Source organism: Cydia pomonella, chromosome 2 (assembly GCF_033807575.1).
Source record: "Cydia pomonella isolate Wapato2018A chromosome 2, ilCydPomo1, whole genome shotgun sequence".
In the NCBI taxonomy this organism is placed as follows: domain Eukaryota; kingdom Metazoa; phylum Arthropoda; class Insecta; order Lepidoptera; family Tortricidae; genus Cydia; species Cydia pomonella.
The window spans coordinates 35,663,593-35,686,960 of NC_084704.1; the positions used below are offsets into that span (position 1 = coordinate 35,663,593).

Here is a 23,368-nt window from a genome sequence, read left to right on the forward strand (position 1 = left end):
CATCCGCTACTTTTGATGCTGACTGTACAAGGGTAAAATATCTCTCAATAGTATGAGATAAAATAAATAAGTGTTACATTTCGTAGTTTCGTAATCTTAAACATTCATAAAATTATTGTACTATCTAAAGTGTGGACTAGGTACGCTGAATATTTTTTTTTACGTAAGGCAAACCTTTTTTTACAAAATAATAGTTAAACTGAAATTAAATTTATTATCATTTCGTTTTGCTCTGATACACAAATGAAAACATTTGTTAAAATGATCACTTTATAGCGTGAACAATGAATTTGCCCTTTAAACTATACTACTAAAAAAATACTACTACTAAAATCAGCTAAAACTATACTTTTTATCTCTACCTTAAGTTGCCATTTATATATTGTATATGTGTAAGTATATACATATATATATATATATATATATATATATATATATATTGTATTATATTATATTGTATATTTATTAGTATATTAGGTAGTGTTTTTTACTTATATAAGTAGTATGTGTGTTTGTATTAAATTTAATAGTCTCCATATTTAGCTCCTTGCACTACCTGTTGACTTTTGTATGAGTTCGAAATTTCCTGCTACCTAAAGGTTGTCTGGAAGAGATCGCTTTTTAGCGATAAGACCGCCTGTTGTTACCTGGTTCTATTTTCCTTTAAAATTCACTTGTAGTTTTACATGTATGTAAAATGTATAATTGTTGGTGCAATAAAGAATATTTACTTACTTACTTACTATGACAGTACGTACTTATAATGGCAAATTATATTTGCAAGAAATCACCACTACTGTCTCTAAACAAGTTTCATACTGTCAAGTGTCATTCCCTCCGCCAAAGTGTATTTGACGACCGCAGGTGGTCGGATCTTTAACTCGTCACAATTTTCATCTAGTTCACTTGCCTCTGCTCTTGAAGGCTTGCTCTTTTTTCCTCACTGTATGCCACCACTTCAGCCGATCCTATGCCGATTCAATGTCACATCTCCGCATGTGGGGCTTCAGTACATCTTTATTGCGCAAAATCATAACACATTTTCGAATCTAGATCAGGCTTCATGTATCAGTTATGATGCGTTAGTTGGTTCCCAGTTCCCGTCTGTTTACAAAGTCTGTTGGTGCAGTAAATAGGTTACGTTGAAGTTTGTTAGCGCAACTCATCGATGGTAAACTGATATAGTGTAAAGTACGGAATTATGGTTAAGATTGTAGACAAAGCTACACAGTTGAGAAGAACGAAAGGTACCTAACTTTGTAAAATTTAAACATAAATAAAAAAAATATTATAGGACATTATTACACAAATTGACTAAGTCCCACAGTAAGCTCAATAAGGCTTGTGTTGAGGGTACTTAGACAACGATATATATAATATATAAATACTTAAATACATAGAAAACACCCATGACTCAGGAACAAATATCCATGCTCATCACACGAATAAATGCCCTTACCAGGATTTGAACCCGGGACCATCAGCTTTGGCAGGGTCACTACGCACTAGGCCAAACCGGTCTTCAAATAATAATAATATATTTATTTATTTATTATTTATTTTAAACTTTATTGCATAAATACAAGAATAACGTACAATGGGCGGACTTAATGCTTTGAGGCAATCTTCACCAGTCAACCACTGGGCCAAACAGAAATTTGCTAAGGTGGGTGCAGTGTGAAAAGAAAATGTTCCAAAATTAAATACTATATTATTATTTAGGTATATATCTTTTGTATCTAAATATATAAAGGACTCAACCATATAAATAAAAATGTTAGGTATCAAAATGATGCTTTTATAATAATTGTACATTAGCCTTTGACATTATCAATACTACATCATTTCGTTTTATTAAATTCTTTCTTTCGACACGTCCTATAAATAAACGACCTTACCCTAGAGATCCGTAAAGCTCGTGAACGTGAAAATCATTTATTTGATACTTCCCACCAAAACAGCTTTTTATTTAGAAATAAATAACTACAAGAATTGACAGCAATGAATTATAAACTGAAATAGATGTCATACTAAATATACTACAGAGAACTAAAAAAAAGAAGAGACAAATACCTCCAGTGGGGGAGGCCGATTAACGCCCTCCCTCTGGACCCCTAGGCTACCCCGTCACGGCTGTATTCGTCCCAATTTCTCGAGTCAATATATGCAATCTTAGATAGGTCTTTGACCAACTCTAAGGGCGAACAGTATATGCTTGTTCCAGCTATACGTATCCTTTACGAGATTACGATATTTATCTATAAAGCTTCGGGACCAAATTAAATGGAGCAATGAAATGTCTTATCTCAGCCACATAAGAATATCTGTTATGGTTTAGATGGACTGCATCATCACATCATCATAACTTAAAAGGTCTGCTCTTGTCGGTAGAGTAATAAATCACTTCTTTCTTGTGCCAGTAATTTTAGTCTTTGTGCTAGGTTTTTTTTTTAATGGATTGATACATTCGATATATTAATGTTGTAGCATTCTACGGAGATATCATATTTATGAGAATTATCACATTGAAATGAATTTTGGACATACCAATGGGCAACATAATATGTTTTTTCAGAAATTTTATTACCCCTATATATTTTATTTTTCAAAAATTTACAATCGTGAAGAGCCAGCGTAGAGAAACAGCCTAAAGGCGACCTAATTTCCGTAAAACAATTTCCAGCCGCTACCTGTCCGTAATGCACCAATGACCTACATCCGACACCAGTTACATAACCAGCCGACCAATCAACATAAAGCACTGTCAATTGGTTAATAAAGTTAACCAATGGAAGGCCTAGGCGTGGCATGGCACTGAGCCAACTCCGCGCTGCATCTTTCCCTAGGCCGAACACTTGTTGATATTACTGGAAAATTTCAACTGGCTACAGCTAAGTGTTTATCCAGGTCAAGTCAGCCAGGTATATCTTTCAATTCCATAAAGATATAAGTAGCATTGATGGATAAGACTTATACGCTCTTTTGATTTGGGAGAGCTGTCGCTAAAGTAAAATGACGTAACTATGTCGGAATATAAGCGGAAATAAGCCGTTTTAAAATATTTATTATTAGTTCAACTACAACACAGCCTATAGAAGACTATCTGAGGTTCAACAAAATCCATTGAAATATCGACTTTATTGTGTAAGCAAGAACGTTCAAATTTAATTTAGCCGATGGAAATTCATAAGCCCACGCAAGTTATTTTAAGACACTGCGGTAGGTTCAGTCAATGTTTCTTAGTCCTGCTCCAAGATGGTGACCCATTTTACCGACTCAATATTTTTAGTGTTGTTAAATCTAATAAAACATTCTGCATTGCAGGGTGGGAGGACTTTTAAGAATACAATTTTAATATTCTGTCAAACGTAAGTTTGAGAAGTGTATTGCTCTTACGGTAGATGTCGCTAGGCACCTCGCATATAAGCATATGAAGAAAATGGTTAAAATATTTACCGTATATACTCGTACAGTAAATATTCGCTCATATGAGCGAGTAAGTCTCGGTAGATAAGAGTCAGTAAGTTCGAGTTTCGAGAACAAATTTCAAAGGTGAAACAGTGAGGTTTTCTACTTTTTCTTCATGTCTATGCATTGTGGTATCGTTTGCATACATTTTATTACAACATGCCGAAACATAAATACCAAATTTATAGGTACTGATTTAATTTTAATATTTAGAGCATAACAATTTGAATTATAACGCGACTCCGCATATTTTCTAACTAAGTAGAAAGTAGAATGGTACCCAGAGTACCTATTACTTACCTACGTTTAAGCAATAATTAAAAAAAAGACCGGCTAGCATGTCATGAGTTGCATTCTCGCGAACGAGTAATTCGCGCTAGATGTATGGAGTCGCGCGCGAGAACGCAACTCGTGCTAGCATGTCAGGCCAGTGACCGGTAAATTACAAAACCTCGTAACTATCTTTATACTGTCATTAAATATAGACTCTATTTTCTAACGAATTCGGTTGATATTTCAATTCTAAGCAAAGTCGGATACTTGGTTGATAAAAAGTGGAGTCGATAAAGTAATGCATCCATTAAATATGCATTCAATAATGGAGTCTTGAAAGCTGAAAGGTTTTTTGCCTTTTACGTGAAAAATCTTGGGGAATATGAGTTTTTTGTTCATTGGGATTAAATATAGGCTGTTACTTTAGTCTCAATGTGTATATTAGCATCGAAAATATTGAATTTGTTTTTGTAGAATGTACAAGTTCTTATACAAATACAACTATATCGTAAAAACAGATTTCTTAAAGACAAAAAAAATTACGAATGTTATTTACTTGTGTATTTTGACAATTCAGTATTTTAATTTTTCTTACAAAATGTCGACAGTCATTTAAATTGAATTAAAGTCAACCAGAATAAATGCAACAATGTAGAATTGAATAACTTCAGAAACAGGAATAATATGAATTAGGTGTCTAGATAATTTTTGATTTTTTATGGTGTGACAAATAAGTTAATGTTAAAAATTTCATTTTTGGTACAAGTTTTTATCGCTGACTGTACTTTGCTTTCCATAGGCAACTAATAATCGAGACAATTCTAATTAAAAACCCCAACACAATTAGGTTGCGTTGTTTTTTTTCCATTCTTTTATAAAAAATTTTTTATTAAGGATCACCAACAGTGGCAACAACATTTTATAAGCTAATATATTTGCATCCTATTTAATTGTAATTGAGCCACCAATTATAGGTGGACACAGGCATCCGTTACTAGTTGTTTTATCACAGAGTTCCTATGGCTACCTCCTCTGTCCATCATCAGATCAGTTCGATGGTACCATAATATGGCATTCTCACGCGATTTACATATGTATGCAAATTTTTAGTTTCATCGGAAACCGGGAAGTTTGTCAAATTTATCTTGCAAGATTTGACCCGTACAAAGATACATAGCTATGTACATATAGGTACATATGTATATTTCAAGTTATAATGAATTTCTGACGACCGGTTTGGTCTAGTGGGTAGTGACCCTGCCTACGAAGCTGATGGTCCCGGGTTCAAATCCTGGTAAGGCCATTTATTCGTGCGATGAGCATGGATATTTGTTCCTGAGTCATGGGTGGTATTTATAAATATTTATATATTATATATATCGTTGTCTAAGTACCCTCAACACAAGCCTTATTGAGCTTACTGTGGGACTTAGTCAATTTGTGTAATATTTTCCTATAATATTTATTTATTATTTATTTATTTAATGAATGAATGAATGAATGAAAATCTTTAAAAAGGTATAAATAGTGAGGATCCGTTTAAGGGCATATTTAGTATCATGGTCTGACTAGGAAAACACCGAAGAAAAAATGATTACACAAAAACACAAATTACGAATGAAATGATTTGTAAACAAAAATTACGAGATCTATTCAATAACATAACCCATTTAAAAAGTGCGGTTAAAATGTCACATCATCCGCAAATCGGCTCTTTCCGTAAGATGACCGCATCATGGAGACATAAAGGCGTTTTGGCGTCGTGCCAGATCGGAACATCCGAGATCTTTACATAAAACCTGCGCCACGGAACATGGGACAAGAAACTTGTTTCAATTAGTACTTACGATACGGTAAGTACAAAGGATAGATAAATTATAAAATATTTGAGAAATAATTTATAGAAAACTGGCAAAGATGGAATATCTATATAAAATTCGTGGAGGCCAGATTCAACGTACTTTTATACATCATCATCATTTACCACATCATCTTTGCAGATGATAGATGCAGCGATTATAGAAGTATTCTGAGGAAGTATTCTCCAGCCTACATCGACTGCGATGACTGTTAGACCAATGGACGATCGGCATTTCTTGCCGCATCGATCACAGATGTGTCTTGACTCCTCGGGTGGTCCAGAAGCTCTGCAAGTTCGTTTCTACTTGAGGTGGTCCAACCAGAGCTCATCGTGTTTTGCCATGCCTTCCCGCAGGTTACGACGCCACTCTGGTCTCATCGCCACGCGTTCCTCCCAACAGTTAGCTAGAATGCTGAACGTGATATCTAATTGATGTTATTTATTTATCAATCGCAGGTGCATTTCACTTGAACTTGTCTATACTTATATTTCAAGCTTATTTCAGAAAACGATTTTCCAGCAGTCGCTTGTGACTCAGGCCAGCAATATTGCATGCAAGTCATTTGCAACGACCCATGGCTTGCACTTTTATTACGTGAATCTTTCCCTCACAATTGTTTAAGACAGGGTGTAAAGACTGAAAACACGGTAATTAGAAGAGAAGAAAAGATATGGCGCATTGCGACGAGAGATAAAGGATATCGCACTGAATGACAAAGCGGCAAGGATCCAAAAGAACACAACCCTTCCAATTCACGCGGACTTTATGAACCCAGCCAACTGCCGCTTAAAATCTAGGAATGCTTCCCTCAGGGTCTTTGAGGATCTTGTCGATAGCTGTTTCAACTTGAAGCGTGAGTGGTCACAGTCGTGGAACTCTTTGATGGCGGAAAAGCTGGGGTCAGAAATCATTCCAGGTGCCATAATTAAAGGGTCTGACCTCCCAAGACGGCCCTGGTGCAACCTCAACAGACTTCGCACTGGTCATGGCCGCTGTGCTTACTACGAGTACAAATACCGCTGTGGATGGGTGCAGTCCCCGGTTTACAATTGTAGCGAGACTGCACAAACAATCCACCACATTATGGAGGATTGCCCCATAACGCGCTATGCCGATGGACCTCCTGAAGACCTGATAATCCTCAGCGACGAGGCCATCAAGTGGCTGATTGGAATCAACCTGTATTTATAACTGTTTGTTTTCTGTTTATTATAATATGCCATACGATTATATAAAACTGAATTAAAGGATTAACATTACATTACTGGCAAGTAACGTGTTATGGTCGTGTTAACACTTGTCAAGTGGCGAGCGAGTCGGCGCGGGGTGCTGAAAGGAGAGCGGGGGTGAGTACTCGGTCTAGTAAATAAAACGAGGTCCGAGTGACTCACTCGTCAGTTTGCTGGGCCGAGTACTCGTCACAATGTACACACGAACCGAGCACTCAGCCGTGGCACTCTTTCGCTACTGTACTCGGTACGTGTGATCAGACTGGTCAGGACATAAACAGTAGGTAGCTATTTTATACTCAAATCATACTGCCATGATATGCAGGGTAACATTTTACAACTGAAATTAAATGAAAATTTACAATAACAATATACAAAATGGATATATACAGATGATTACTATAACCAGCTTATATCTAAAATAGGCCCTTGAGACATTGTACCAAGGATGCTGGCGGCATTTCCTCCTTGTATCGCAATACTGATACGTTGTGCGAGCAAGCCGCCAGCTCTTCGGTCGCCAGTTACGTCAACCAGACGTTTCGCGATTTCTCCAAAAAAACTTGCGCACGCTGAGACCCCATGCTGCATGGACCTAGAGTTTCAACGCCAAATGGTACAAAATGGTACTCTCTACCGAGGCTCTTATATTATGAAAATTAGAAACCTTTTTTCGTGATTTTTTCTATCAAACCAACTTTAACTTAATGAAAAGCGACTGGTCAGTAAAAATCAAACGATATATCGTACGTTCCGAAAAAATCATTGGATTGAATTGATATATTGTCTTACCGCTAGGGTAACACTTCTTTAGTAGATATTTTTAAAATTATCGCGCTTACGAAGTTACCCCAGTGCACCTTATAACAATACAGTATAACATCTAAAATTTTGCATTAGTCCCCTCTTATAATAGAATAGAGCCTTTCCCGCAAAATCCGGCTACACAAAGTACAAAGGTATGAAATCCCAAATGCGATTGACAAAGTGCTGGGTGAGGCCCGGAATTTGATGTCACCAACATTCCTTCTGATATCCGAACGCGACTTAGATTTACTGGTAAGTAAAACCTTTAAATATACTTTTATAAAACAGTGAATTGTATATTGACGGCTTACTTTTCAAATAAAATGTGTTTTTAAAAAAATAGGAAGGTGCTGTGTAGTAATTTCTAAAGCAGGGTAAACTAGAAGTAACAGTATTTAACCGAGCAAGGCGTTAGTCTGGTAAGTATTCACTGGGTTTATAGATTTGCCATTTTCAAAATAACCCCACTTTTGAAGTTACCCCGATTAGATTAGATGAGATTCGAATTTTAAGATACGACAGTCCTATAACATACGGCAGAAAAAAATACGTCAAAAAATTCCGAAAGATATGATATGGACTGGATATGACCGTGTCAAAAGTGACGTTTTTTTGAAGTAACGTCACTCATTACACTAACATAATCTAATTATCTAATCAATGTCGTATCATTAGCAAATGTTTGACGTATCTTAAAGTTCGAATCCCGGCGAAAGATCATTTCAAGTTTAAAAATTGGGTAAGAATAAGTTTTTGGCAAAAATTTCATTTTTGTTACAAGCTTTTATCGCTGACTGTGCTTTTTTTTAACAGGCGACTAATACTCATCGAGCTAATTCTAAAAACCCCAAACAGAATTAGGTTGCGTGCTTTTATCACAGAGTTCCTATGGCCACCTCCTGTCTCCATCATCAGATCAGCTCGATGGTACCATAATATTGCATTGACACCCGACTTACATATGCATGCAAAATTTCAGTTCGATCGGAAACCGGGAAGTGGATCAAATTTAACTTGCAAGATTTGATTACAGACAACGTATAGGTGAAACTAAATAAAAGCTTGTAAAAAAAGTGCCACTTGGTGAATTAAATCCATTCTCTTCTATGAACTACCAATGCATAGTTATATGATATTGTGTAGGTAAATACAAAGAGAGGGTAAATACTCGTAATCAATACTTTTGATGAAAGCACACACCCTCGACACCCTCCATATTCATCCTTATATACATCAGACAGACATGGAAACAAATGTCATTGTTCGAGGATTCCATTCAGCGCCAAAACTATAGGCTTCGAAGCTCGGACAATGTCCTCGTAATCCGAATTAGCGGTGCAACATGAATGACCTTTGTCGGTGACGCCGACACCGGACGTCACACTGTGGGCTGAAATTCTCCTCTCATTGACATAGTAACCAAAGTTGTTATTTTTAGGTTTTTTTTTATTGAAATAGGTTTTGCCCAGCATTGTTATGGTAACCTATGAGTTTTGGACGATTTGGAATGAAAATTGACGTGTTACGAATTTTTTTCAAAATAAATGTATGGAGCAGTAACAAGAAATCATTATTACTCAAGAACCGCTGAACAAACCGTAATATCCTTGTAGGTGATTATACTAAAAGTTATTTGTGATTTTTTCGCAATACTATATATATATACGTCACGGGTGCGGTTTTTTTTAAATCATTAATTTTTTCTATGGAAAAATCACAAAAACCTAAGTCAACATTGAAGGATTTTTTTGATGGAAATGGGTTTTATTGTTGGGTGCGTTTATGCTAAGTCATCATCATCATCATCATTTGTATTCAATAACAATATTACATTGTGTTTGAAAAATCTTAAATCTAGGCACATGCATACAAAAAATACCTATATCAAAATAAACATCATAAAAATAAATATTAAAACTAATTCAAATAAATCGCCCGCTCAAATAGATAGCCCAAAAATAAAAATAAAACATGAATAGTAATTAAAAAAATTGTCAGTAAAAAATTAAAAATACGAGAAAAAAAAACTAAAAATGTCAACAAGTAAAAAGAAAAATTAATCAAATAATATCATTTAAAAATTAAGAGAAAAAAATAATTAGTAACATGTCAGAATAAGAAAATAAATTATAAATTAAGAGAAAAAATGTCACTTAGTAAAAAGGTATTAAGCAAAATAAAAAAAATAAAAAAGTGAACAAGTAAAAAGACAAGAAAAATTAAATATTATTATGTAAACATTTCCAAAAAGGCGCAAAAATACAAACAAACAGTAATCAACTATTGAAATCGAAATGTCAGCAATTAAAAAAATAAATAAAAATTTAATTCCCTAAGTCATGATAAAAGAATTCTTCAATAGTATAAAAACATTTTTGAAGTAAAAACGCACGTAGCTTGGTTTTAAAGGTATCGGGGTCACAAATAGATTTGAGCTCAACGGGTGAGTTTTGAAATTGGCTTTGCTCAGTGTGTTTATGCTAAGTTATAAGTTTCAGAGGATTTCTCATCATAACTCTATTATTTTCAACTCAAATCATCTGAAACTTATAACTTAGCATAAACACACTGAGCAAAGCCAATTTCAATTAAAAAAAAATCTAAAAGCGTTGACTTTGGTTTTTATGTTTTTTCCATAGAAACAATTAATAATTAAAAACCGGCCAAGAGCATGTCGGGCCACGCTCAGTGTAGGGTTCCGTAGTTACTCTTCCGTCACAATAAGCTAAACTGGAGCTTAAAGTATAGTAAATTGTTAACCAAGGGATGAAACGGTACCTTTCACCCGAGTTAAACAAATGAGCAAATTTACATAATCAGTATCTAATTAAAGTAAGTCTTTTTACTATGAAGGGAAAACTTTTTGCGATAACTCAAAAACAGCTAAACTGATCATGTCCGCTATAGTTTTCATTTAATGTCTTTCTTAAGCTCTACTTCCACGATTTTTTTCATATTTTTTGGACCTATGGTTCAAAAGTTACAGGGGGGGGGACACATTTTTTTTTTCTTTCGGAGCGATTATCTCCGAATATATTCACTTTATCAAAAAATGTTTCTTAAAACCCCTATTAGTTTTGAAAGACCTTTCCAACGATACCCCACACTCTAGGGTTGAAGCGAAAAAAAAAATTCACGCCCACTTTACGTGTAGGGGAGGTACCCTAAAAAAAATTAAATTTTTAGATTTTATTGTACAACTTTGTCGGCTTTATTGATTTATATATCCATGCCAAATTTCAGCTTTCTAGCACTAACGACCACGGAGCAAAGCCTCGGACAGACAGACAGACAGACAGACAGACAGACAGACAGACAGACAGACAGACAGACGGACATGACGAATCTATAAGGGTTCCGTTTTATGCCATTTGGCTACGGAACCCTAAAAAACCGTACCCGTGAAGGATATATGTAGTACGCCAAACATCACAAATAAATTCGTAGTATAACCACCTGTGAGAATGTTACGGTGTGTTAAGCGGTTATGTAATAATGATTTCTTGTTCCTGCTCCATATTTTTTTTTTATCGTAACTCTATATTTTTCATTCCAAATCGTCTAAAATTCATAGGTTACCACAACAACGCCGCTGGGCAAAACCTATTTCACTAAAAAAAACATAAAAATAACAACTTCGGTTTCTATGCCAATGAGAGCCGAATTTCAGCCCACAGTGCGGGCGCAACGATTTTACACGTCACGACTGATGATGGAATTAATTATTTTCACCACACCTTTTCGTAAATGCTCTATGCCAAATGGCGAAACATAGTGAAACATAATTTATTGTATAAGAGGTATATTTAACCTATGTTTACAAATAAATATATATTGATGTAGATTTTCTCTTTGTTCTTCAAGCGTGGATGAGAAAGTTGCATTTTATCCACAATAGTAAAAATTGATTTGATGCAAATTTTGAGTTGGTCTTATGTTGGGTGATGAAATTGGTTCTTAAGTGAAGATTTTGAATGATTAATATTTAATAGTGTTTGTAATGTTTTTCAGTTAGTAGTAGTTAGTAGTAGTAGTAGTATTATCCTCATATTGGTGTGGTGCAATTTTTTTTACAGTATACATGTGCTACTTTGCCGCCCTAGTACGGTAACTAGCACTATACGTGCGTATTTCGAAAATTTAAAGGGCCATATGTACTGTAAAACGTTGTACAATACACGTACGAAAAGGTAATTCGCAATTCGTGTCGATTTTTAAACACTCCCTTCGGTCTTGTTTTAATTTATCGCCTCGCATAGCGAATTTCCTCTTTTACGCACTTGTATCGTAATGTACTAATGTTTCACATGTGTTCTTGAAGTGTTGTGCATTGAAACCCTCGTAAATATCAAGATTCCATCATACAGATTTCTGACATTAGATTAGAAAATAATAATTAAGAATCGTATACAATTTAAACTGTCGTGAGTCATACTAACATTAAACGAATAATACGGTTTAATTCACTCAATTGCGCGAGATGTTTCAGAAAGCCCAGGTCTTAATTTTCAAGCATTATACTATACGCAAAATACGTGAGCTAAACCGTTTTATTAGCTTAGTGTAAAAATCGTGTCGTCCCCGAACCGTAAAGCCTAAATCACCCCCAACCCCGAGCGGATTTCCGCCCGTCTTTTGTCCGCGCATCACAGTTCAATGTTAATTAAAACGAATATTGCATGGGAGGTATTTTTGTACGGCCCAAGGTCATTGTTCGCCTCGACAAAGGTTCGGGTGTTAATTGAGTACGTACTTTTTAAAGTTTGCAGGCATTTTTAAGGGGTTTTGGTTGGTGATACTTTTTGAATTAATACCACATAGGTGATAGTTGATATGGTGATATCTTCTTACCCTTTTGGGATACTTTTCTCCTATTAGCATCAAAAGGGCTCATGATTAAAGGAAAATGGCTTATTGAAAAAAAAAACAGACTGTGATTTTATGTAAAAAATTAAACTCTAGGTCTAAACTTAAGCAATGTTGTATAATTACTGTTTGTAAACGACTGTATGTTTCTAAAATATAATAAATAAATAAATAAATGATTCTAAATAGAAATAGCATAAACATTTACTAATGTCAAACAAAAGTGTAATGTACAGTCAAGTGTAAAAATATGGTTGTACACATCTTACTCAAAAATATGTCCCATAGCATTTTATTCCAGTGTAATAAACACAGTGCAGGCTACTACTGAATCGGTGAGCTCCATCTTAGGCCCTGTCTTCACTTTCCATCAGGTGTGACTAGAGCCAATCGCCGATCAGTTTTTAATAAAAAAAAATAAAAAATAAAAAAAAAATATGAGACGATTCTTTCGATACATATTTTTGCACTTGACTGTACCTAACTACAAAATTAATAAAATAGCCCATATGCAACATATCTCATTTGCACGTATCTTTCATCAAAATACATTAACAAGACAATTACACAAACAATTTAATATCAGGTATTCATTGGTATGCAAAGGCTCGTCCTGGGACCAATTAATACCTATCGACTACGAACTTTACCAACCTCGTATCTGCTTTAATCACGACTTATCAATATCAACTTTGACAGTCAGCCTTAAGGTTCGAATTGCAATTGACACAATTTTCAAAAGTAGATAAATGGTGTGTAATAATTAAGCTACCACAATACGTCATCAGCAGACCCGAGACGCGTCTGCCCAGAATACGATTATACGCTATTATACAGCCACAATTTGATGCAGGCTGATTTCATGTATAATTTAGTGAGCATGTGGTGTACGGACTTAGCTAGGATCCTGAGAGGTTCGGGTGACTATGTGTACATATTAATAGAGCTAAATGATATGAGAGTATAGTTACACTTGCTTGGTTACAAAAAGAGAGGTTAGTCAGACTTTATCTGCATTAAAATGAATGGATTTGTTTAAATTGATATTCACTCAAGCGAGAGGTATACAATGATCGTGTATACAAAAGGAGAAAACGTTTTTCCACTTCTAAACATGTTCCATTCTCCATAATTTTATAGTATGTTATTAACAAAATGAAAAATATATTTTTTTAAAGCGAAACCTATAACCCTAGAATATGTTATGCTGAAGCGATTGACATCAAAATCAAAGTATAATGAAATACCGTTGATATAAGGGAATGTAAATCATTAAGGATGTTTAAATGTTAATTGAAAACGTTACTATTAAACAAAATTAAATGACCACCACAATAAGCAATAAGATGTACCGTACTTACTTATTAATGAACTAGGCAATAAACTAACCCATCTGTATTTAAGAGAGTTCCCTCTGCCAACAAACTATCTTGCAGTTTGGCAGAAGAAAAAAATTGTAAAAGCAGGGTTTTTTACCAGAATAAATGAAAAAAAAAAGGGATTTTTGTTAGGGTTAGTTAGTGGAAAACGTTTTCTCCCGAAATGGATATTCATAGAAAAAATACTGTTATTTAGCTAGGCTCGCAGGATCGCAAAGCTATTCTTCCATCTTTTTTTTTTTTTTCTTTTATTAAGAAACAAACGGTCGTTTACAATATGCGGTATTATTAACTATTGCATTTTAAAGCTAGACCTACGGTTTCCTTAATTAAATATAAGAGTGCTAGATTTTAAACAGTTTTTTTTTTACAGAGCATCTGAGTTTTATATATGTATATATAGTTACTGAACAATTATAATAAATTCTAAGCTTACTAAAATACCTGCAGAGTTAAGTACTACAATTATATACGCCATACACTATTGTGCCATTCACTATATAGGTATATATTTGATACAGGTATTATATTTAATTATATAAAATAAAATAAATACCTAATTATTTTTTTCACAAACAAATGCTTTCTTTAAAGACACTATATTACAATGAAAAACATCAATATTAGAAAGATTTACGCATTCATTATAAAGTCTACATCTTAACACATTAAGCATACTGAGAAAATTACTCAAGGATCCAATATAAATCTTAAGGGGTTTGATTTAGTTGAGAATTTAGTAGTCAGGCATATAGTCTCTCCTCTGGGTTGGAAAGTTAGATGGCGTCGTTTTCGTAAAAATTAATGCCTATACCAGTTCATTGGATTAATTGTCAAAGCAGACCACATACTCCCATGAGCCGAAACAAAGCGAAGATGGACATAAAGAAGATGACGATGATAAGAAAGTAGAGGCTAAATTGCAATGCCTGTGCCCGCCAAAAATATATTGTACATTTTCAACTTTTATTTGATACCTACAAAATCTTAATTTAATCTATTCAAGAAATCTTTTATAATAAAAATTAGATGTATTTTGTTTGCTATTTATTCTTATACATAGTACAAACTGAGCTTTTCGTGGTAGAAAATCTTCACAGTCTTGAAACATTGTCTTACCTGAAACAAATAAAAAAAATCAGATTTCCATTTATACTTAGGATTAAATATTTGTAGCAGTCCTCGATTTGATTTTTTACAGTCTTACAATATAGTTATCCTTGTAATAAATCAATGACATTACGAATCAAAATAACCTCCATCTTCCAACATGCACTCAAAAGTATCTCCGAATACCCTCAGGAATAATCCACAGCAGCAAATGCAAAAACAGTGTAAAAGCATACCGACGAACGATCATTTATTACAGCGATGACACTCTATTATCTCCCGTGACAGACGCGATGTGTCTGCTCTGATACGGCAAATTATGAGAAAGGATGTAAATAAGTTAGATTTGATGGGAGTTCTGAGATTCTGCAAAAACGAGGGTTTTGGTGATGTGATGTGCAGTAGCGTGAAAAATGCTTATGTAAGACGGATGATTTGAGTTAATTTGTTTACAGTATAACTTTGTGTGTTTTTTATTTCATCAGTTTCTTGGATATTAAAGTGCTAGTATCTTATCTTTAAGTTTTTATTAACAGATAATTTGTCATGCCTTTTGATCTAAATTGTTGTAATAAATGCCTAATCATATACACAGTAAACTACATCATCATATGATTTTGTCGAGGTGTTTAAAATATTGATAACAATACAAATCAATCTGTTAAACAGCTATAATTTTGTTTTAACTAACAGGGAAAGTGTCCTTAGATTTAGTTACTGATGGCGAAGGTGTAGGTACTTAAGTTAATATCTTTTATTTGAAATGCTCCTAAACCGACCGACATGACCCACATTTTTCAGATCTACTGTTGATAATGAATTTTACTTACTTTACTTTGATTTTTTTTGAGGCGGAAATGGCGGGACGACCACGAATGGCTGAAGATTGCTCAAAACCGAGACGAATGGAAATCGCAGGGGAGGCCTTGGTCCAGCAGTGGGATACCGTATAGGCTTCTAATAATAATGAACTTTACCTATACGAGTAATCTAAGTATTTCTAAACCTTGATAGATTTTCTCGAACGTTAAGTTACCTAAATTTAGGTCTGTAAAAGTACCTTAAACCTCTCGCGCATTAGCTTACTTGTGTCAGTAGATCGACGGCTTGTCGACACGCAAAGCTGTTATCGCCTCAGCGTACCGAGCGTCTCAGGTGTACGTAGGTATTATAAATCGATGTTGGTAGGTCTAAAAAGGTACCCTTGAAAATAGTTCAGTAGTCATAAACCTTGAACGTGTTCTCGTGTTACGGATTAGCCTGCTTTGGTCAGCAGATTGGCACACCGTACCGCCACAGCGTACTTTTAGGTGTTTTTTTATATATCCTGAACGCTAGGCTTGAGAGAATTCCCAAAAAACAACAAACTTATACTGGCGCGATTTAAAAAAATCTTTGACAGTTGTCGAATCCAACTGTAGGTCCTGTAGGTCATCCTAAGTTTCGGTGGGCGGATAGAGTGGAGGTAGATCTCCTTCTTGACATTGGCAAGGCGAAACACAATGGCGTGCTCTTGTGTTGAAGACCAAGATTCATTTTGAGTCATCGCGCCAGCCAAGTAAGTACTAAGAATATACCAAATTAAACTCTTATCAAACTTTCGCAGGCACAGATTTAAGGCTTACACGGTGAGAACATTCACTTGGTCGGTCCATCGTATTGAAGGGTGCATTCTGGGTCTTGTACCATGCACTCTGCCCTGAATAACAAGCCTCTCCATGGGGTCTTCCTTACGCGTAACTTGGCTGAAGTAACTAGAATGCGAGAGCGTACGATTGCCGAAAGTCTTTGCAAGCTATAGCTCCTGGAGAATAGACTATCTACTCTGACAATAATTTACAAATAACAAGGCGAAGACGTACCAAATAAAACTGGCAGCTGAAGCGTTGTGTTCGACATTCGATAAGAGCACACCGCCAGGTTAACGAGACGACCTCATTACGTCATGCAAACATCGTTAGGTATCGACAAGACGGGGTTATGGGGAAACAAATATGTGGCTTAGGGCGCATGAGAGCTGACAATGTGGTCACGTTAAGAGATGTTCGTACCTTAGCAACATTGTGAATACTGCTGTCAAACTAGCCAACTTTGCCCGCTTTGAAAACAAAAACACAATTTTGTTTAAACTGCTGAACCAATTTAGATGAAATGTGGTTATACATACATATATTATTATTCGGTATAATTAGAGATAGTTTCGGATGAAAAGACGAGTACGATTAACTATAAAAGACGAATTCGGAAGTATTATTTCTACGCAGACAAACTCGTGGCGGAGTGAATGCATTATACACATACTTATTAACATAAAAATACCAGAAAAGGGGTTATTTTTGCACAAAAACACTAGAAATCAGTACTATCTCGTTGAACCAAGGTAACTCAAGCGAAAACACTTAACCACCCGCACCGCATACATTTCCTCTACTGCAACCAAAAAACACTATCTTACAACGATAACAATAATTCAATAAACTATATTACTTCCCAACCTCACAAATTTGAGTGATAAAACCAAAAATTTTACGTATAAAATTCAAATGGAGCCATTTTTATATGAATTACGGACGCGAGAGGATGAGTAAAGAATGATATTGTATGCATTTTGCATGAGTCGTATTATCGGAGGGAGCATTTGAATACACCGTGTTCGGTTAAAATTTGTGTTGCACATACTATATAGATTTATTTATTATATGAGCGTTTGTCCTCAAATTGATTTAAATGTGGATAGATTTCGTACATAGGTAAATACACAATATGTATTCTGCTTGACAGTTACAATATGCATATTAAACATTAATGTTGTAAACACATTACATACTTAGGTACTTACTGTTCCTTATATCCTGCTACCCTAAGGTTGTCTGGAAGAGATCGCTTACAGCGATAAGGCCGCCTGTTGCTACTTTTCTTTACATTGAAAATCTGTTTTTAAATTTGTTTTCTTTGTGGTGCAATAAATAATATTTACTTACTTACTTATATTGCAGATACTTCAAGAAAAAAGACATTTGACTGAATGAAATTCAAAATACTGAGATATATAAAAATTAATAGTAGAAGCATCGTACCGAATAAAATCGAGATTTAATAGAGAAACATAGATAGTGTGTGCTATAGCTTTCGAAATCTGTTATATTATTTAACAGATTGTTAAATCTAAATACCACTAGTAATCGTATTGATTAGCTTCATTTATGAAATTCTCCACTACTTTGACTCAGATTCCTGTTTCAACTTCAGATTTGTGTTTATTACCAAGTTAGGAGTGATCTACAAAATAGAAGTCTACAAAATTAAAACAAAATGTTAGAAAAGCAAAAGTATTTCTATGAAGTTGCGTACACATACACACTATATATTACAAATAAGCTATTCGAAATGTTATTATAAAAAACTAATCAGAAATACTAATCAAATATTTAAATTAAGAATTGATCGAAAATTAGCTAATTAAAATTGAGAAAGCATCACGACTACCAACATGAATACCAAAATTAACATTTTCATAATTAATATTGCTAAAAATCTAACGAAAAATAAAGTTCACAAAGCGTTAAAAGCGTTCCGAATGGCAAAGTCAATTCATAATACTCGCACACAGTGCCAGGAAGTCATGCTCAAAGAGGAGGAAATTGCCTATCACTGCCGCTAGTAATCAAGGGCCGTACCAATCTAACTTTGTTGTGGACGTCGTATTCCATTTAATAAGATATTTCTAGAAGCACCTTTGAATTTATGCTCGCCTGGTACTTTTTATCGATGCAGTGATGCAGAAACTGGGTTAATGTAGTTTTTAAAGGTTAATAATTTGAGCATTTTTTATTCATTTGATATAAGCATTTAAATGGAAATATGAAGTATAAATAGTCAGTAGTTAAAACCAAATATACGTACCTAAATTCACAAATGTTGTGACAGTGGGCAATGTTACAATATTATAACATTACCCACTACCAAAAACGGCTTAGGGTTGTTACTTTCCGATGATCTACACAACTACGTAAATAACAGTAAGTATTTAATGTTTGTGCACCTAATTAGCTTTATAAACACTTATTTAAACTGTATTGTATTTGTATCGTTCAGTATCGTTTGCAAACTCTGCTTAACAGACAGAAGGACATAGTTACTTTCGCGTTATAGGCACATAAAAGGATACCAATTCAATTCAATTCAATTTATTTGTTTATAAAATAATAATTTTACACGTCACAACATTCAAATTACAATTATAATTTATATTACATACAAAACAATAATTTAGTTAAAAAAAAATAGTTTATAGGTATATCACAACACATGCATATTTAAGTTGTATTGGAGTCCGAGTATGGATGTTTTAACTGCATACTTTATTACATACTTATATGAAATCGTGCAACGAATAGTAGGCAGCAGAGACTAAGTAAGATTTCAGTTTCGTTACAAACAAGTTATTGTTTCTAGTAGCCTTTATGTCATCGGGCACTTGGTTGTAAATTTTCGGCCCGATGTAGTTGAGGCACTTTTTAGCCTTAGCCGGTTAGGTGATACTTGGTGATACATACCCCAATTATCAGAGATGTATGTAATGCATTGAAATGTTTGTTTTTTAATACTAGAATGTACAAAAAAGTCGAATAGTTCGAGTAAGGAAGTCGTCACGAACTTTCCTATTTTTCAAGTTTTACTAAACATTACATTACATTATCCGTGCTATTTTCTGTCAAACACAAAACGTTATTCCCGAAAAAAACTACAAACAAAAGCTATACGATTTGATCGAACATACTTCCTGTTTGTACGGTCACGTCTGAAAATATCGATACGAAAAATGTGCCAAAAATATGTATACACGACTTTATTGCCCATATATTAAGGTAGTGTATACACATTTTAGGCACATTTTTCGTACCGATATTTTGAGACGTGACTGTACGCACAAACTTTATTTACGTGTTTCATAATTCCTTCAAACATATCAGAATATTTCCAAAAACACATAGTCAACCTTTCACGCATAATTTCCACCGCGTAACTACATTACCATAGGCATTTTCAGGCCTCCCCCTATAAATTAGTTAAGTAATTCCCGAGGCCGTATAAAGGGGCATAACGGAGTGATTTTATTAAACCGATCTAAACTATTCCAGATTAGGGTAATGAGATTCCTAATGGATCTCCATTTCTCTTAAACTGTGGGCCGTTGGCGAAGTTATGGACGGAATTTGCTACTATTGCATTAATGGATATGACGTATATTATTAGGTCATTACCTATGAAATTGGCGTTTTGTATGGAGAACTTTAACGAAATTCGATTTATTATACAATGAATTTTGCGGATTAATTTGTGATGGCATTTTCAAACCAAACAAATTTTTGCCAGTAATCTTAGACATTTCTAAGGCACATTTACTATCTCATTTTTTTTTTAATCTGTCCCGTAATAAATATAAGTCATTTAAATACTCAAGCCGGCAGCATATGAAAAGAGCTGTTTTCACTAATATATCATAAACAGGCCTCTATGTGACAGGCAGACATACTTACACGTATTTTCATGCTCGTAATTACTAAAACACTTATATTTTCATTGCATTTTCTAGTTTGAACGTTTGAAAATTCTCTCCGAAGAAACCCTGTTTAAACGTCACGTTTTTCACTTATATGTTTGCCCAATTATTACCTAGTCTCCTATGATACTAAGTTTATTTTACACAAATTTCAATTTTTACCAACCAGAACTTTTAATCATCCAACTAAAACCTTCAATAACATTAGTTTCGCAAGCATTCAGAACCCCTAGTGTAAATTTGATCCACATCATAACGTGACGAACGCGTTTGCGTTAAGTCTCATTTTGTATAGGATTTTGAGTTTCCAAAACGTCCCGCTTGGCGCGCTCTTTCTAAATCCAATACAAAATGAGACTAAACGCAAAGGCGTATGTCACGTTTCGAAATCGAATTTATTTACACTAGGGGTACAGTACCCCTAGTGTAAATATTTTCGACAGCGAAACGTTACGTACGCGTTTGCGTTAAGTGTCATTTTGTATGAGATTTTTGACTTTCCAAAACGTCCCGCTTGGCGCGCTGTTCAAAAACCCATACAAAATGAGACTTAACGCAAACGCGTACGTCACGTTTCGCTATCGACTAAATTTACACTAGGGGCACAGTTCGCATTATGTTTAATATAAAGTACGTTCATGAAGACCTCAAGTGGGGGGAGTTGCCATAGACACGGGGGGGCAGTTGCTATAGGTGATTTACGTTGCCCCGGCGTCCGTCGAGCTTCTTAGGCGGGTGGTTTAAGGGATAGGCTGATGATTTTTGATGGCATTGTGATTTAATGGAGCTTAAAAATATAAAATCTTTTGATGTAATTGGTTGGAGCTGTTGTGATTTATGGAACATTTTTTTGTGATTTACGACGGTATTTTTGTGGTTATAGGTAATATATAAATCATAAGTCAGTAATAGAGATAGGTAGGGGTGAGTAAATACTGAGAATTTATTCATTTAAGTGGGTAAAAACGATTGCTAAGAAAAAAAGTAAGATTTAAGAATTAAATTGTTTTTTTTATTAAGGAGTGTTAATGTGTATTAACTTTAAAAAAAAGGTAATCATCGGTGAGTGGTATTATTTATCAAAAAAAGTTGGTACAATATACATTTACATAATATGTCGCCAAACATAACGTTTATCGGCGAATGTTGCACTCACTTACAGTTTTTGTGTACCCGATCTTATCTTATGAACTATTTATTTATCTAAGTATTTATGATGATGACTTATTCTAAGTACTATATGTATGTATGTTGTATGTATGTATGTATGTAGGTGTGTATTGTTTTTCTGATCTGAAAAAACTAGTTGCCCAAGCTTGGGATTGTTTTATATTTAATTTTTATTTATTTATTTATTTTTAAGTTGAGGCACGTTTTGAGTTGAGGTATTTAGTAGCAACTTTTTCACTTTCGTTTTAAACACGTTTTTGCTGTGACACTCGTCTTCAAAGGAAATTTTGTTAAAAATTCGCGGTGTGAGATAAAAATATACATACTTACTTTAAAAATATGGGACTTACGTTCTATCGATGTTCTGTACTGCATTTCGCGCCAAAGTGCGTGTTGTGTGTTTAGCGGCTTACAAAATACACCTATATTTCAAATTAAGAAGCCGCGTATCTATTGGAAGAAATAATGAAGGAACAATTATTGCTAATGGAAATAAGGAATATTTTGAAATCTTATTTTGCTAAGCCCTATTGGGGTCCTGGTAGTTAAGTATGTACCTTGCATTAAGTTGTATGTATCTACTGTATCTACTTGGTTGCAAATAAATATTGAAATTGAACTGGACGTAACAAGTAAGAAAGAGCTTTGAGAGTGCAGCGTAAAAAATAGTTTTTGATTCTCTTAACTTTTCGATGTCTTCAGAAAAGTCGCGAACGAGTTAACCATACAATAAAATGTGTATAACCTAATCCGCCCCCGCTCATGCCTCACACCGCACCAATACAAGGCCTCATTACCAGTTGAACAACAAATAAACATTCCGCCATCCGAGTTCGTTATTGGACATTATTTAACGCGCTCACCTCTACGTTTTGTAATTGTTCGCATTAATTGTTGTCTTTTATCAATATTTCCTTGTTCTTTGTTTTTGAGATCAAATACTTGTTTAGCGATGGGCGGATTTCATTTGTATCGCTTCTTATTGCTCTTTGGTACTGTTGGTTGATTTTCACTACACCAGCTGGTAAAGGCTCTGTTGATTGTCCAAAAACTGAGTAGAAAGCTGCATTTTATCCACATGTGTGTCAAAGTAAATTGATGCAAATTTTGAGTTGTTTCCTTATGCTGGCTGAATATATTGTACTTTAAAAGATAAATATCCACCTTACAGAAAACAGCAGCAAAATAACACTAGACCCTACTTATAGTGTTGTGTTCCTGCCGGTGAGTAAGGTTGCCAGAGCTCAACGAGGGGGGGCGGGTTTAGGCTCGGCAACGTGCATGTAACTCCTCTGGAGTGCAGGCGTACATAGGCTACGGAGACTGCTTACCATCAGGCGGGCCGTATGCTTGTTTGCCACCGACGTAGTATAAAAAAAAATTTAGTAACGTTCATTTGTATTTGTTTTGTTTGAAATTTTATATTTTTCTCGTGTTGGTGTGGTAATTTTTTTTTGTTTATTTTGTTTATTTAATTTTGACTGCACAAAATATGAAGGTACAAATGGCGGACTTATTGCATTTTTAATTTTCTACCAGTCAACCAATCTAAAGCCTGACCAGTAATATATGATCACGCGCCATATTGCGGAATTTCATGGGAACTAAATTTTTCATACTAAACTGAACTGTCACCCTATA

At 34.7% G+C, this 23,368-nt stretch overlaps 1 protein-coding gene across 5 annotated transcripts in view; it reads right to left on the bottom strand.

Moving 5' to 3' along the window:
- LOC133515584 (CUGBP Elav-like family member 6) overlaps positions 1–23,368 on the bottom strand; it is a 614,398-nt gene that overhangs the window by 113,784 nt on the left and 477,246 nt on the right. For 2 of the 5 annotated variants that reach the window (XM_061848165.1, XM_061848166.1), the window contains one exon: positions 14,915–15,003. The exons of the other annotated variants lie outside the window; for them this stretch is intronic. In XM_061848165.1, coding sequence (XP_061704149.1) covers positions 14,938–15,003 — 66 coding nt within the window. In that variant the 3' untranslated portion in view covers positions 14,915–14,937. Of the gene's footprint in view, positions 1–14,914; positions 15,004–23,368 lie in introns of those variants that run through there. 5 annotated transcript variants of the gene reach the window in all.